The sequence below is a fragment of the Hippopotamus amphibius genome, chromosome 5 (assembly GCF_030028045.1).
Source record: "Hippopotamus amphibius kiboko isolate mHipAmp2 chromosome 5, mHipAmp2.hap2, whole genome shotgun sequence".
Lineage (NCBI taxonomy): Eukaryota > Metazoa > Chordata > Mammalia > Artiodactyla > Hippopotamidae > Hippopotamus > Hippopotamus amphibius.
The window spans coordinates 10,746,579-10,762,146 of NC_080190.1; the positions used below are offsets into that span (position 1 = coordinate 10,746,579).

Genomic DNA, 15,568 nt, shown 5'->3' on the forward strand with positions numbered 1-15,568 from the left:
TGCTCCCCCCACCCCCCACCCCAGGGGCAGCTCCCTGGGAGCCACTCTGACCTGGGGGACCTCAGCACTTTGTGGAGCAGCTCCTGCGGGATTTTCCGGAGGTGGATCTGTGTTCCCACCAGAGGGACCAAGTTCATCTCCATCCACTTCTCGCAGGCAGTGGTGAGCGGTTCTTCCTTGTACTGAGCAGACATGAAAGGCCATTGAGAAAGGAGTCCGTGAACTCTCAGCGCCCTCTGCTGGAAGGCAGCGGTGCTACAAGCGTGCTCTCGGGAGGGCCACGCTGCAGCCCTGCTCAAACCTCTTCTTCAAAACACATAAACTGCAGCAGATAACATTTTCTGAGTGTTTGCTATGCTCAAGGCACTGCACTAAGTTGATTCAAATCAATTCTCACTGCTACCCTATGAGGTCAGTTCATCATTATTTCCATTTTACAGAGGGAAAAACTGAGGCTCCAAGATTCCTGCTCTTGCCTGAGGTCACACAACTAGTTAAGTGGTTTGACTGCAGGGCTTGCAAGCTAAAATCTCTGAACTGAGGTCTGTGATGGATCACAGAAGCCCTCTCCCCCACCCTGCTTGGGTCTCAGTTTTCTCCTGTGCTAGATTATAGCATTTACTGCCAACCCTGACACACGCACCGACTGAGTCCAGGTGGGACACATTTCCCTCAACTCCACCAAGAATGTCCTGGAATGTTGTCTGCTGTTTTGACGAAAAACGCTATGCTTTTTCTTGCCCCGCCCCCACCCCCCAGATGAAAGCTTTTCTGCTTTTGGGGGTGTTCAAATATTCTTTTAAAAATCATTTTAAATGTTTTTTTAAAAATGGCTCACTCGCCAAAATAAAATGTGAGCACCGTTATGTTGGTGCCATCAGATTTTTTGGAGCGGGGCCTGGTGCTCTGGAGGGTCCCCCAGGTGGTACGGGCCCTGTCCAGGTGCTCTCACCTTGCAGCCGGCCAGGTAGAAGTTCTTGATGGTGCTCGGTGTGAGTCCGTTCATCATCATGGTCACACACCTGCAGAGAGAGAACTGCTGTCCCCAGAGACACCCAGGCTGCTTTCAGGGCAGTGAGCAGCCCCAGAGCTTTTCCTTCAACTCTGCACCAGCAGCAGAGGCCTTTCACAGAAAGGCAGGAAAAGAGCCTTATTTTAGGGCTGTGGGCATTCGGCTAGAGGACGAGAGCAGCAAGGCCTGTTGCAAAGAGCTCTGGGCTGAGAGAGGTGAGGCCTGAGATCAAACCCTCCTGAAGGAAACAAAGTAGGACACCAGAGAGAAGGTTTACTATTCAGAGATTAAGGACCTAAAGGCGCCTTACTGGGTTTTAATTTTAGCCAGCAGGACCATCTGGTCGTTCCCCTGCCAAAGGCATTTTCTTCCTGTGTAGACCATGGAGGAGCTGATGGAAAAGCCTCCAGCCCTCTTCCTCTCAGTGCAAGACTGGATTCAAAGAGGAACTTTCTGGTGAAAATCCTGGTCTTTTCCATGACGAGGCCTCATTTCCTTGGTGTGCTTATTCATCTGTGTACTATGTGCCAGATATCCTGCGAGGTCCTTGGGGTACCAAGAACAAAGCTGATGAGCCAGTGGGGTCAATGCACATTAAGTAAATAATGCACCATATTATTACAGTTGTGTTAAGGGTTAAAAAGTTAAAGAACAAAGTGCTATAGGAATGTGGAAAAGGGGGAATCTAACCTAGTGAGGGGAGGATCAGAAAAGTGACATTTAAAACCTGAAGGATGAGAACAAAGAACCGGCCAGGCCAGGAACGGGGGGACCAGCATCGCAAGAAGAGGAAACAGCATGTGCAAAGGCCCTGAGGTGGGACCAGGGGCCAGACTTTGAAGGAACATCAAGGCGAGCCCAGCTGCAGTGCAGTGATGAGGAGCAGGACTAAGGAGAGGAGCTGGGATGGGCGGGGTGTGTGATGGGGTGGCTGTGCTGGGTGGATAGTGGGGTCATGGACTTTCAGTGACTCACCTGTCACAACTAAGATTAGTCTCTAGCATACTTTTCTTAAGGCATGTTCACATCATCAAACAGGGCTCCAGAGAATAGCTACTAGGGGCTTGTACAAAGCACAATCTTGAGCTCATTAGTACTCAGTGGTTATCCTAAACATTCCCCCCATGAAACTAGAGACTGCCAGGAAGCAGCCCTCCCAGTATAGATCCATCCTGAGTGCCTGCTCTGTGCTGGCCTCTGTGGCTGGTTCTGGAAATACCTGCCATGCACAGACAAAGCTGTTCTCCTCCTGGAGCTCTTGGTCTCGCTGTGAGCTGAGCTCACCGATCAGCAAGGGGGAAACCAGGTGTAAAAGGGGCTGTGTGCGAGGTTCAGATCCCAGCCCTCACCAGGCACAGTGTTCTTTAGGTGCTGATTTTTATCAGTAGAGATGCTTGGGCAGAATTAGCTGGGTTCGAAGTTGGGATGCAGAAGTCAGTGCTCCAGGAGGCTGACAATTTCCCCTGTGTTCCCCTTTCTCCCTGTCAGACTCACTGGCTGGGCGGGCCTGGAATGGTCAGACATCCTGGACCAGAGGACAAAAAGCATGCCCTGGGGTCACCCAGGCCACTTGCCTCTGAGCCCCTGGAGGGTGGCAATTTCCACTTCCAGAAATTCTAAGGGCACCAGGCAGTTGCCCACAGATGGAGTTCAGTCCTGCATGGAGGCAAGAAAGTGCCCTTCCAGCCCTGTGAGCCTGGAGGGACCCAAGTGACCTTAGGGACACTGTGTGTGTGTGTGTGTGTGCGTGCGTGCGTGTGCACACATGTGCAGGCAACAACCAATAACCACGATCCCAGCTGTGCCAAAGCAGACTGATGCATGAGTCTAACAAACAGCACCCTGTGTAACCTGCATGCATACACTTCAGCCTCTAAAGATGGGTGGCCTCAGGTGTGCGTGATTCAGACTCCAGCAGCCATCTGGGTGATTTTGCACTGGATGGGAGCTCAGCCGAGGTGACCTTTGGGATCTCATCCAGCACCTGGATTTGTGATGCTATCACAGTGACCTGGGGCGTTTCTGTTCACACACACATCCACGCACGCACACTGAGGCACACTGAGGCTTGCACTGCCACACCCCTGCCAACTGCACCATCTCAAAGGCAGGCGAGACCCAGCCCAGCTGTGTGCCAGGCCCGCCCGGCTCTGCCCTCGGATTCCAGCCCCACCACAATTATCTGTAGAATCTCGGGCAGGGCCCATCAGCCCGAGGCAGCCTAGGTTTGTTCATCAGTGGAATGATAGGCTTGGCTCGGTGTCCAGAGCCCTCCCTGCTCCGGCATTCAGGACGAGTCATGTGGAGGAGGAAGGAAATGAAGCCTCTGCCATTCTTGTCTCCACGCCAGATAAGCCAGGGCTACGGTTCCGGAAGGAAGATGGGGCCTCCTGTAGGGCAGCCGAGGCCCACACAGACAGAAGGTGGCCGGAGGCCCTGCTCCAAGAGGGAAGCTGGCCTTCCAGGTTTGAGGTCAGAGATACCTTCCTGCACAGCACCAGGAAATAGCCACTCAGAAATGCATACGTACAGAAGCTGTGATTGAGCAGTGATTATTTCACAAGGCTGTGTGGAGCTGAAGTCATGTGACACACACAATGGAAGGGGAGTGGGGATTCTCAGGAAAACCCAGACCTCCCGCCATCACCTTCAGGGTCAAGGCCAGTCTCCTTGGTTCTCCCCAAGACTCTACACGACCTGCCCCTGCCTATGACGGTGGGCCTCCCATCTCCCACAGCTACCCATTCACGGTCTGGCCAGGCCAACGTGCTGGAGTGCCTTTTCAAGACTGGTCCCCTCAGCTTGTCTTCTGCGGCCATGTCCAGGCCTCTGACAGCCTGTATCCCTCAGTTCACAGGGCATCTGCATCCCCAACGAGGCTTCAAGATGCTCCAGGTTGAGGATTTGACCCGAGGCATTTCAGGTGCCCTCAGGAATGAGGCACTGACTCAAAAACATCTGTAGGATTGAATCTGACCTGCAAGGTCCCTAGAAGGAATCCTGCCCCTGCCTTCTATGCAGCCGATGTCCTCTCTGGACTAGGATGGGATATTCTTTCATTCTTTCATTCATTCCTTCCCTCAAATCCCTCAAATGAAACTGAGGCTTAAGGTGGTAAAGCAAGCCAGGCAGAGCATCCCTGCCCTAAATCTCCTCTCTATTGAATTGCATCAGGAATTAGGAACTCGAAGAGCTGTAAGATACAACCTCTGTGTTCATGACATGAGTACAGTAAGCATACATCCCTGAAAAAGCCCAAGAGAAGGGGCAAACTATTCTAGAAAAATTAATCCCATCAGTGCTTTTCCATGTGGTTCATTTACCTTCCATAAGCACTAATGGCAGCCTCAAAGCTGTGTTCTTTGCAAAGAAAGCCCAGACATCCGAGCCCACAGAAGAGGGATGTTCCGTGAGCTATAGGCCCGAAGGGCCCCTTCGGATCCTGCCCAGGGCTGGCCCTGGCCACGCCTCGCCACGGCTCCTTACCTTTGAAACAGGCTGCCAAACTGGAGAATGCGGGCAGCAGCCAGCACGCCCAGCACCTCGTCCACGCTCATCTTCACCTCGCACATATAGAGGTTCTTCAGGGCCGTGGCGAAGGCTGGGGGGGCGGCATCCGAGGGCCGGCTGTCAGCTTGGGGCTCTGCAGCCCCATGTCCCTCCCGCGCATGTGCCCTCCCTGCTGGATGAGTGTCCCCCTCTGAGCTGGGGGGCAGGGATGCATTAGACAAAGTGCACTGGCTCTGACCCGGGCACAGACGCTGCCCGAGCTCCCAGAGCCAGAAAGGAGTTGTGGATGAAGCTAAAGAAAAAGGAGCTCCTATGAGAGAATCTTCTGAGTCCATCCTGCATCTGTGCCTCAGGGATTCTGTCCTAACCCGGGGTCCGTGGCCTGGGCGGGGAGGTGGCCGCCCCACCATGTGCACAACGCTGTGTGCATGGAGATGTGCTTCGTTTTCTCTGGAGATGACATGCTTACAGCAGGTTGTCCTCAGAGTCTGGGGTCTCCAAAAAGGTTAAGGACTCCTGGGAAGAGCCAGGGTAATTTGCTAGTCCACAGCTAGGGACAGATGGACTCAGCCCATTTCCATTTTCTACGTGATCCCAAATAGTGCTGTAGTGCTGTCCCATGTGCTCCGAGGACAAGCGGCCCCACTGGGGCTTATGTGGATGATTTCGTGACGGCACGTGACAGCACATTGCAGTAACACCTGTTAATAGGTGTTTCTAGGTGGCCAGGATGGGATGGGGAGGCCTCTGATGCAGGTAGCCAGCCAGGGAGGGGCCCTGGTGGGAAGAGGGAGGGTCAGCGCTGCCCACGCAGGAGGGTGGGCCTGAGAGCTTCCCCAGGCGCCTGCACCCAGAAGAGCAGTGACCTTTTCCCTGGGTCTGTGTCAGAAGCCTGCCTCTTTCTCCCTCCCGCATCCCTCATGCCACTGTATGAGGACGAGCATCTCCCTTTAGCAGAATTCCCCCTTCTTTCATTTCCCCAAGTGGTCCCAGCCTCCTTCCCCTCCTCCCTGCGTTGCTCAGCTATTTTGAAGAAGGAGGCACTGAACACTGCGTGTCTCCAGTTCGTGGTGTTTTGCTTGTTTGTTTTTCAAATCTGAGAGGGCCATTTGTTCAACAACACTGTCAGATTACAAGGACAGGTGCACGTTACCAGGTTTGGTGACCAGAGGGTCGTTGATCTTCAAGGAAATGATCATCTTCCTTACGGGGCGTTGTTCTTTGATCTTCCCAGGCAACTGAGCTAGCGAAGGAAACGGACTGAGGATGCACTGGTGTGACAGCCACCGTGACCTGTGCAAGATACAGCGTGGGGCTCCACGGCCACCCGTACAACCTTGATCTTGGCACGGATCGCGCTGTATTTTATTTTTTGTTTGTTTGTTTCGTGGTTGAGTTTTTGAAATGATTATTTATTTTGACATAGTTGAAGACTCACAAGAAGTTGCAAAAACAGTACAGAGAATTCCCGTGTCCCCCTGGGCCACCATCCCCCGATGATCCGACACAGCCACTGTGACTGTCAAAACTGGGACCCTGATGGTCACACTGATACTGGCCCCCTCCCCCTCTCTCCCCTCCCTTCCCCCTTCTTTTCACTAGACTGTGAGGAGCGTAGGGCCAGGGACGGGCCTCGATCATCTCTGCTCCCTGAGCACCTGGCTCAGGCCTGGCACCAGGCAGGAGCGCAGTGACCATCAGCTGAAGGATGACTGAGGCGTCGTCCCAGTGGCTCCTGAGACTTTGCCCCACAGAGCTCCAAACAGAGGACCCCCCACCACCGGGGGCTTCCAGGAGGAAGGGAAGGGGCAACCTGTATCACCGCTGGCCTCCACAGTCCACTCAGTTACTCCAAAATGTGAGTTACAACACACAGTGCCCTCAGGTCTCCAGTGGCGTCCCACACCCTTGGCACAAAGCCAGAGCCCCTCCAGTGGCCCCAAGATCCTCCCACCAGTCTCCAGTTCACCAGGCCCCAAACCTGCCTCTTTGTTTTGTTCCCCAGGAGATTTGTGGGGTTCCCTCCCTTCTCCATCAGGGGCCTGCCTGACCCTCCACCCCCACCTTCCCCCCAACTGGCTTTATTTTTCCTCCTGGACCAACCACCTGCTGATACACCATGCATCTGTTGGTTTACGATTGGCTGGTCAGGCACACCGGATGGTGAACTTGCCACCCCATCCCCAGGCCCTGGCCCAGTCTTGCACACACCGGTGCTCGGTACGTATCTGCTGAATCACTGCAATGAATGGATTCCATGGCCAGCATCCCAAGCCTACTCTGCTCAGGGTGCCAGATCATGCAAGTGACATGAGTCAGGGGCCCAAAAATATGCCACAACTTGTAGCTACAAAGGATGCAGAAAAAAGAGAGCAAAGGTCCACTTTCCTCAGGCAAACAAGGCCGTCGAACCTTCCCTCACCACGTTCCTGGCACCCGGCTCTGTGCAGGCCCTCATTCAGCCAATGTTTATTGAGCACCTACTAAGTGCCAGGCCCTGTTCCTGGCTCTGGCTCATTTTCCTCTGCTGGATCTCTGCACAGTCTCCCATCTGCTTTCTCCATTCTGTCACTGACCCCCACCGGGGGCAGTCAAGAAGAGGATGCCCATGAGCACCGACAGAGAGCAGGCATTTGGGAGGCGTAGTTAGGGTCATTACGTATCATGTGGTTTCTCATGCTTTACCATCATTTTAGGTGGGCTCATCTGTCCCCCAAGCCCCCCGACATTAAGTTCCTAGCACAATGCCTGGCACAAGTTAAGTACTGAACATCTCCTGAAGGAAGGAAGAAACATTACCAGCTAGGTCCGAGTAAGTGGAAGACGGTTTTTGTAAGTAAAATTTCACGATCTGTTAGGAAAGTGATAATTTGATCATAATATGCTTCTGAGCTGCCCCTAAACAAAAGTGGTTTGTTTTTAGTAAGAGAGGATCGTTTGCTTCTTGGATCCTCTTAGAGAATAAACACGTGCTGCTAAGGTATAGCAGATCCTGGACTCTGGGTGGAATGAACATGAACGTGAGTGGCTGGGACAGCCCTGTGTGTCCAGCACAGGGTCACTAGAGGGGGACTGCGTCTCCTCAGCGCCCACCACTCCAGGGCTTGATCAAAAACCTCTGCTGCTAACTCCAGGGCAGCAACACTAACATTCTCAAGAACAGAAAAGCAATAATTGTGAGATGTATAGAGAAACCATCACTGAAGGCACATGAAGGACTAGGATTGTACCCACTGAAAGCCTTGGAGACGTGCCCCAGGGTCTGACGCAGTTGGTGGTGCTTGCAGGGGAGACCCTAGGAAGTTGTGACAGTCCAGGCACTGAGGTTTCATCCCTGCGTCTGCCCTGATGTCCTCCAGCCGGGCCCAGCCTCTAGCAGGGGGCTTGGATTAGAGCAGCTGTTTTAGTAGGGCCAAACCTTTTCAGTGGGACCATTCTAGACTTACTAAAGACATTAATGATAATTCCATTTTTCCCTTCCAGATTCTCTTGATTTCCAATCTACTCACTGTCTGGACCTCCGTGGTCTTTCACTGGTTGCCCAGGAAGAGCTGTGACCTGGGCACAGGGGACATGGGAGAAAGAGCTTGGTCCCACTCTTGAAAACACTGGGACAAACACTCAGGAAGGGCAAAGAAGATCATGAGTAAGTGTGAAGCTTGTTAGGGTTCTGCGGGGATGCCGCGGCTTGCTCTCAGCTCCCAGCTCGGCCGGGAAGGGCTGAGTCAGAGGCTCTGTGGCCGGGAAGATTCCGGCAGGCAGCCAGGCTCTCTCTCCCGACTGGGGGCTCTGGCAGCCTGTCTGGCTCCGGAATATCAGAGCTTTACTGCCACGTCCTGGAAATGCAATCCCATCCTGCCTGGCATGCCGGCTGCTTTGGAGGCCTTGAATTTTCCATGGCACCTGCTTTATGCACTGTCTGGAGGCAACGCCAACCTGTATTAGCTGAGAAGTGGGCAAGGCTGCAGGAGAGGAGCTTATAGGACAGGTAAGGGACGACTGGGGATTATTAGGATTAAAAAAAGAGAAAAAGAAAGAAAGAAGTGACCTAAATACTTTTGGGTATGAGGTGGAGTTAAGAAAAGAGAAAGGAAAGAAAAAGAAAAACTGAAACTGATGTACACTTGTAAACCTCCAACCAGCACACTTAGAACCAAACAAGCCACAGATGTCAGAACTATGCCTTCTTTCTAGAAAGCCCATCAGAAGACTCAACACAACCCACTTTCTCTTCTCAAAGAGATAGGGAGAGCTTCCGTCATAGCTGGTGGACAAGAATGGGTTATTATCAGAATAGACCTGACATTTACTGAGTTCTCACTGTGTACCAGGCATTGTTCTAGAACCTCACACCTATTACCTCCTCTACAATGAAACACAATAAGAACTGTTATCCCATTTTATAGCCAAGGAAATTGAGGTTAAATCCCATAATAAGGTCACACCACGAGCCTTGCTCTTAACTACCAGAGTGACCATGGTCCCCAAACAGATGACCAAATGTCAAGCTGGGTCCCATTCTGGGTGAGAACATACCTTGCAGAAGCTTATCAGGCTCCTTCTCAGAGTTTGTGTTGCCCCGCGCCAAGGCCATCAGGTAAAGCTTGGTCAGGGTCTCAGACTGAAAAAGCTGGGGCTGATGGAGTTCCCATTTGAAGCCAAGACATTCGAGAATCACATCTGAGGAGAGGAAAGGATGCTGAGCAGACGGTTTGACAACGTCCCGACCTGAAAATGCTTTCCCTCTTTCTCCCACGTCCTCTCTGCCCATCCCATTATCGAGCGGACGGAGTGGGTGGGCAGAGGGCTTCGCTAGGCCTTTCGGGAACAAAGTGCGGCCTCAGGGAGCTTCCTGGCTCCCAGGTGGATACGAAGGGGAGACTCACAAGCTAACTTAGGAAGCGATAGATGTCCAGCAGAGCTGCTGACCCACAGAGGCACACAAGGTGCCCTCCAGCTTGGGGACTGGAAAAGGCTTTCTGGGGCAGGGACACTGGCAGTGCTCTTGGAGGGGGCCTCACCTCGCCTCCCCCGTTGCCGCATTTCTTGGCCTCGGCACTGTTCATATTTGGGGCCAGATAATTCTCTGTGGAGGGGGCTGTCTTGTGCATTGTAGGGTGTTTAGTGGCACCCTGGCCTCTAGCCACTGGATGCCAGTATCACCTGCCCCTCTCTGGAGTTGTGACAACCCAAAATGTCGCCAGACACTGCCGGTTGTCCTCTGGGGAACAAAATCGCTACTGGTCCCCTGTTGAAAAGTACCGGGCTGTTAGTGTCTAATTCTTACCCACATGAAGGGCAATCGCATCATAGCAAAAAGCCCCTCACCAGGGAGCAGAGTTTTCGTCAGCATTGCTCTCCTCGAGGGACTGGAGATCATCAGAAAGCCCAGCTCACAGGCATGAAAGGGGATTACAGAGCGAAGAGGGTTCTTTGCAAACCGTAAAGGGCTTTATGCCAGGGGATCTTACCCTGGGTGACATAGAAAATAAAAAAAAGAAGAGACTTGGATAGGAAGGTAGATGGAGGGTCCAAGGATGCCCAGCCAGGTGAGACACGAGAGGCTGTGGGCAAGGGGGGCTCTGCAGGCTGGACTCCTGCATTAGCACAGAGCTGGGGGCGGGCCGGGGGTGGGAGGAGAGCCGTGTTCCGCAAGATCCCCCCACGCCCTAAATGCCAGTGCCGGACAGGACGTTGAGGTTCACCAGCCCCATCTACATATTTCTTGGCTTTGCTGCTGTTTTGACTGCGTGACCTTGGGTACCTATTTCCTCTCCTGTTATTATTATTGTTATTCACCAACTTTATGATATTGTTTGGTGCTGGGAGTTGAGAACCTGGGTTTTCCTCTTAAATCTTGGGTCACCTCAGGTGACAGTCTGGCTATGCCAGGTTAGAAGGAATCTTGCCCCATAAAGGTGATTTTAGGCAAGGGCAGAACTGCGGATAAAGTGTATCCCCCATGCCCCCTTCGGCTTTCAGGATGGCAGTGCAGGGCATACATCACAACCCATCTGAACTCTTTCTCCGGAGCCTGGAGACGCCTCACACTACTCCTCAGCCCCCGCCCCCACCATCAACCAGAGGCAACTGGCGAGAAGAAATCGATTAGCCTCTCCTGGGGAAGGAGGCTGGTTCTGACCTCAGATGGCCACAACGTGGGATGGGGTTTATCCAAAAAAGTGCTATCAAGTAGCTGACCTGTCCAGGCTCCTCATGGGGCTCAATGAGACTTTCCTAGCTGGACAGACCTAGTCTGATGCCTCATCCCACCTCAGATAAGTCCTCTTGGATGAGTGCAGATGTGGACTCCAAGTCAGGACTGATTAAAGCCCAGAGGGAAACTGAACAGCTGCCCTGGGCTTGATGGGCTTCTGCTTAGTCTTCCAATCCAAAGCCTCTTAATTCACATCAGCAGGTCTGTAGTTACCATGGCCATTAGCATATGAAAATGTGTTTGCCAAGCAGTTTCATCCATTGTGCATTTGGGAAGCATTTACAGACACCTGTTACATGTGGGACACTGTGCAGAGGGCAGGAACAGAAACTTACAGACTAGAGACCAGCCATTGGCCTGGTTTCCTTCCATAGAGACCGTAAGACACCCTTGATATCAGCAATGTTCTGACAAATCCACTGGTGACAAGAACTCACCTGTCTCCCCACTTTGGATGGCCTTTTTCTTCAATTTCTCAGGGAAACTTTTCTGAATTTGTGAAACGCATAACCTCAAGAAAAAACACAAAAAATCCAGGAGTTAATACTGACATTTCTTTCCAACTGCAACATGTACCATTCCAGTGTAAGCCCCTAGAGCATTCATGAACCTGTCTTATCATATCTTTCCCTTTGGGACAGTTTCCTCAGGTCACCCTGTGTCTGCCAATTTGACAAACTGTAAGCTCTGTCTGATGACCGGCTCAAAATGTGAATTCCTGTTTTCAGTTTGTGGGTAGATCTTACCAAGGAGGTATTTGAGGCTGTATCTGTCTGCCTGAATGAAACTTCTTTGGGTGAGTGTCTAAAACAATGTCTAGCATACAGTAGGTACTCAATAAATAACTGCTGGAGAAAGAGAGAGTTCTGGGCATGTCTGGGAAGTTAACTCAGCAATACTTCTGGTGAGGGTCACGCATGCCCCTGTCACACTGTGCCCACAATCTAAACTCAGAATCTACCTTGAGGGAGTTCCCTGGTGTCCTAGTGGTTAGGATTCCGGGCTTTCACTGCCCCCCTGGTCAGGGAACTGAGATCCCATCAGCCGTGTGGTGTGGCAAAAAAATTTAAAAAAAAGAATCTACCCTGAACCGAACCCTGGTCCTCTGCCAGGAAACGGCACCCCCAGCCTCCAACTGCCAGGCCAGCATCGTGAATGTCGTCGCACCTGATCATTTGCCCAGACCTAATGAAATGTCTTTTGAGTTCATCCATCTCTCCTTGGATGAAACCTTGCACTTATTGCTGTGACCTTCATCCAAGCCACCATGATCTGCGCCCAGTCACTGCCAGTCTCCGGGCCTCCATGTGGTCCCCTCTGATGCACACCCTACACGGCAGCCTGAGGAACTATCTGAAATGCAGATCTGTTCTTGCCTCTCTCCTGCTGAGAATCCTTCCGTGTCTCCCCAGCGCTACTGGCAGGAAAGCCAACCTCCTTCTCATGGCTAACAAGCTCCTGCCTGTCTCTAAAATCTCATCCCTCTACACTGCCTGCTCCAGCCCTTCTCAGCAGCCTGAACCCACCGCCTCTTGCTTCCAGTCTCTTGGACACACAGCTCCCTCACCTTTTTACTGGATGAGCTCCTACTCATCCTTCCAGATAAGCTTAGTTGTTGTTTCCTCTGGGGAGGCTGGGCTGGCAGCCCTCCCCACTGCCTGCCCAGGGATTACCCTGTTAAAACTCCTTCTACAGGGTCTTCTGGTCACCTGTTTCCTCACATGCCCTCTGCACTACGCTCTGCATCCCACAGAGTCAGCGTTTATTTACCGTGGCAGCCCTAGCACAGCCATCATGCAAGTGGGCAGTAAATATTGATGATTGGGGCTTCCCTGGTGGTCCGGTGGGTAAGACTCTGCGCTCCCAATGCATGGGGGCCTGGATTCGATCCCTGGTCAGGGAACTAGATCCTGCATGCATGCCACAGCTAAGAAGCCCGCATGCCACAACTAAGGATCCCACGTGCCGCAGTGAAGATCCTGGTGCCACAACTAAGAGCTGGCACAACCTAAATAAATAAATAAATAAATAAATAAATAAATAAATAAATAAATATTTTTAAAAAAATATTGATGATTGGATAAGGACAAAGATAAGATGCTTTTCCGTAAATACTATATTTATCCTGCTGAGCAAAGAAAAGAAACAAATTTGAAGTCAAACATTCACAGGTTGAAGACAGTTGTCCCAAGAAAGCCAACCAGCCCGGGGACACTTGACCACATGCAGCCAGTGTTACCTTTGTCATGCTGTTTTCCAGTGATGCAAGAAATCGTCATGGGCCAGGGTGTATGCAGGAGGGCTTGGGTGGGGGAGCCTGTGTCCAGAATAATATTGACCACAGGCTGCCCTTTCCAAGCAGAGATGGTGGTTACAAGTGACTCAGGCTGAGGAAGGCGGTGGGAGCTTGAGTTGTTTACCCCACAGTGGGCCTGACCCAAGCCAGACTCAAACCCCCTGGTGGCTTGGGTCACACATCTGGGAAGAGCTGGCTGAGGTCAGGAGTTCAGACTCTGATCTCAAAATGGAACAACAGACTTTGGAAACTATGGGGCAATGGCCATGACCTCAACTACCCTCACAAACACCACTGCCATCAGCTGAGCCAGGAGATGCCAGGCAGCAGAAGTAACCACATTGCCTTCTCCTGACATGTAGGCTGCTTGCCAAGATATAACATTTATCCCGAAGACTCTGCAGCTCCCAAGGCTGAGGCCCATTTCAGGACCATAGGAAAAGCTAATGGAAAACATGGCATCTGTGAGTTGTCCTCTTCACTCCTCGGGACTAAGTGGCCTGGGATGAAGTTGTGATGTTTCGAACGTGCTATTAGTCTGGGGCTCACTACCTTGATGGGGAAACAGAGGGGAAAAGGGGAAAGTCTGTAAGTTTCTCAGGGATGTATGGACTTCCAGCAGCAGACCATCCAAAGGGTTTTATTTTTAATTAATTAATTAATTAGTTAATTTATTTATCATTGGCTGCTCTGGGTCTCTTTTGCTGCACACGGGCTTTCTCTAGTTGCGGTGAGTGGAGGCTATTCTATTGCAGTGCGTGGGCTCCTCAGTGGGGTGGCTTCTCTTGTTGCAGAGCCCGGGCTCTAGGCACACGGGCTTCAGTAGTTGTGGCACACAGGCTCAATAGTTGTGGCTCATGGGCTCTAGAGCGCAGGCTCAGTAGTTGTGGTGCACGGGCTTAGTTGATCTGCCGCATGTGGGATCTTCCCGGACCAGGAATCAAACCGGTGTTCCCTGATTGGCAGGCATATTCTTAACCATTGCGCCACCCTAAAAGGCTTTTGATTTCATACCTTCAACATGCAAAATTCCAACTGAATTTACCACCAGGAAGAGTCATGCAGACTTTGGGCCTACCTCTAGGTCTTGGTGCTTTCCTTCGTAGGATGGAAATGAGGAGCATGTGGCAGTCACTGGGGGAGTAAAAGAGCTAACACTCGGGATGCCTGGCACTGAGCAGGCACTTTTCTCCTGTCAGCTCTGCACCATGGATCAGGGGTCTCTCGTCCCAGCTCTCCCAGGACTGCTCTTTGAATACACCCTCGAGCAGGTCCCTTCTTTACATCCTGGCCTTTTAGCATGACTTCCTTCCACCCTCAGAGTGGACTTGACATTGTGGTCAGAAAGGGAGAAAACATGAGGCAGGGTCTCTTTTCCTAGCACCCAAGCCCCCTAGAGCCTCCGTGGGCATGGTCCTTCCTCAGCCATACTCCTCACTCCTGGATCTTTGGGTTCAGATGTTAGCTGTGTCCACACATACCAGAGAACCCCAGGAACACTGCATGATACATGTTAATTGGGTGTTTATACGCCAGACAGCCTTCTAAGCTCTCAGTAAATGATTTCATATAATTCTCATGGCAACCTTGCAAGACAGCATCCCCATTTTGAAGGTAAAGAAACTAAAGCATGAAAAGGTTAGGTTGTTTGCAAGGAAGCCAGAATTTCCTCATCTCTCAGGCCCCTTCTCTCTGCACTCCATACCCCAGTCCCAGTGGAAGGAAGCATGGCGAAAACCAGGAGCCTGAGGTTCCTGTATAGCATCTCTGAGTTATGGAGCCAGAGCTCACTGTGTCATGGAAACCCACAGACACAACCAGAAGTACTGGCCAGCTGGGCAGAACCCAGGGTCTTGACCTATAAGAGGCACAATTATGTATCTGAAATAAATGGGAAGCTCGGAGCTAGTTAACTCAGCTTTCCACTGCCAGTGACACTTTACAGAACTAATGAGAGATAGGTTGGTCCAGCTCCTATCAAAGTCAACAGCGCCCCCAAGTTGGAGAGGCAACAATAACAGCATCAACAGCAAGAAGAGACTTGCTGGTTGGGGCGACCAGAGAGCTATGGGAAGACGCACATGTATGTGTGTGTTGCAGGTACGGCTCCAGACACCCCACCTCCCGGCATCGAACTTGTTAGCTGACAAGTCCAAAAGTGCAGAAGGGTTACCAAAATAAGTCCTTTATTTTATTACCTAAATGAAATAAAACCTTTATCAAGCTTTCCAAGTTTGTTTCTCACAGTCACAAGAAATAAATCCCTATCGTGAAAATAAAGGCAATAAAATTTTGCATTTATTAAAGCAAATCAGTTCCTCCCACACTGCAGCAGACTACACTCATGGCCCCAATTACACACACCTTTTCCTGCAGGACTCCAAAGTTTCTCCCAACAAAGAGTCAGTGTGTATTTCCTGCCCCTTGACTTTGAGTTTGGCCACGTGACTTGCCTTGGCTGATGGAATGTCAGTGGATGTGATGTAGCTGAAGGGTTGAAAAGCACACGTGCAACTGGGCTTGCCCTCCTGCC

At 51.5% G+C, this 15,568-nt stretch overlaps 1 protein-coding gene across 1 annotated transcript in view; it reads right to left on the minus strand.

Annotated features, from left to right (window-relative positions):
- BTBD16 (BTB domain containing 16) overlaps positions 1-15,568 on the minus strand; it is a 43,680-nt gene that overhangs the window by 24,511 nt on the left and 3,601 nt on the right. Inside the window, exons 3-8 of the mRNA XM_057737365.1 lie at positions 11,177-11,250; positions 9,059-9,202; positions 5,676-5,765; positions 4,499-4,613; positions 953-1,022; positions 52-182 (exon numbers count right to left, since the gene is read on the minus strand). Of these exons, the coding sequence (XP_057593348.1) occupies positions 52-182; positions 953-1,022; positions 4,499-4,613; positions 5,676-5,765; positions 9,059-9,202; positions 11,177-11,250 (624 nt within the window). The remainder of the gene's footprint in view (positions 1-51; positions 183-952; positions 1,023-4,498; positions 4,614-5,675; positions 5,766-9,058; positions 9,203-11,176; positions 11,251-15,568) is intronic.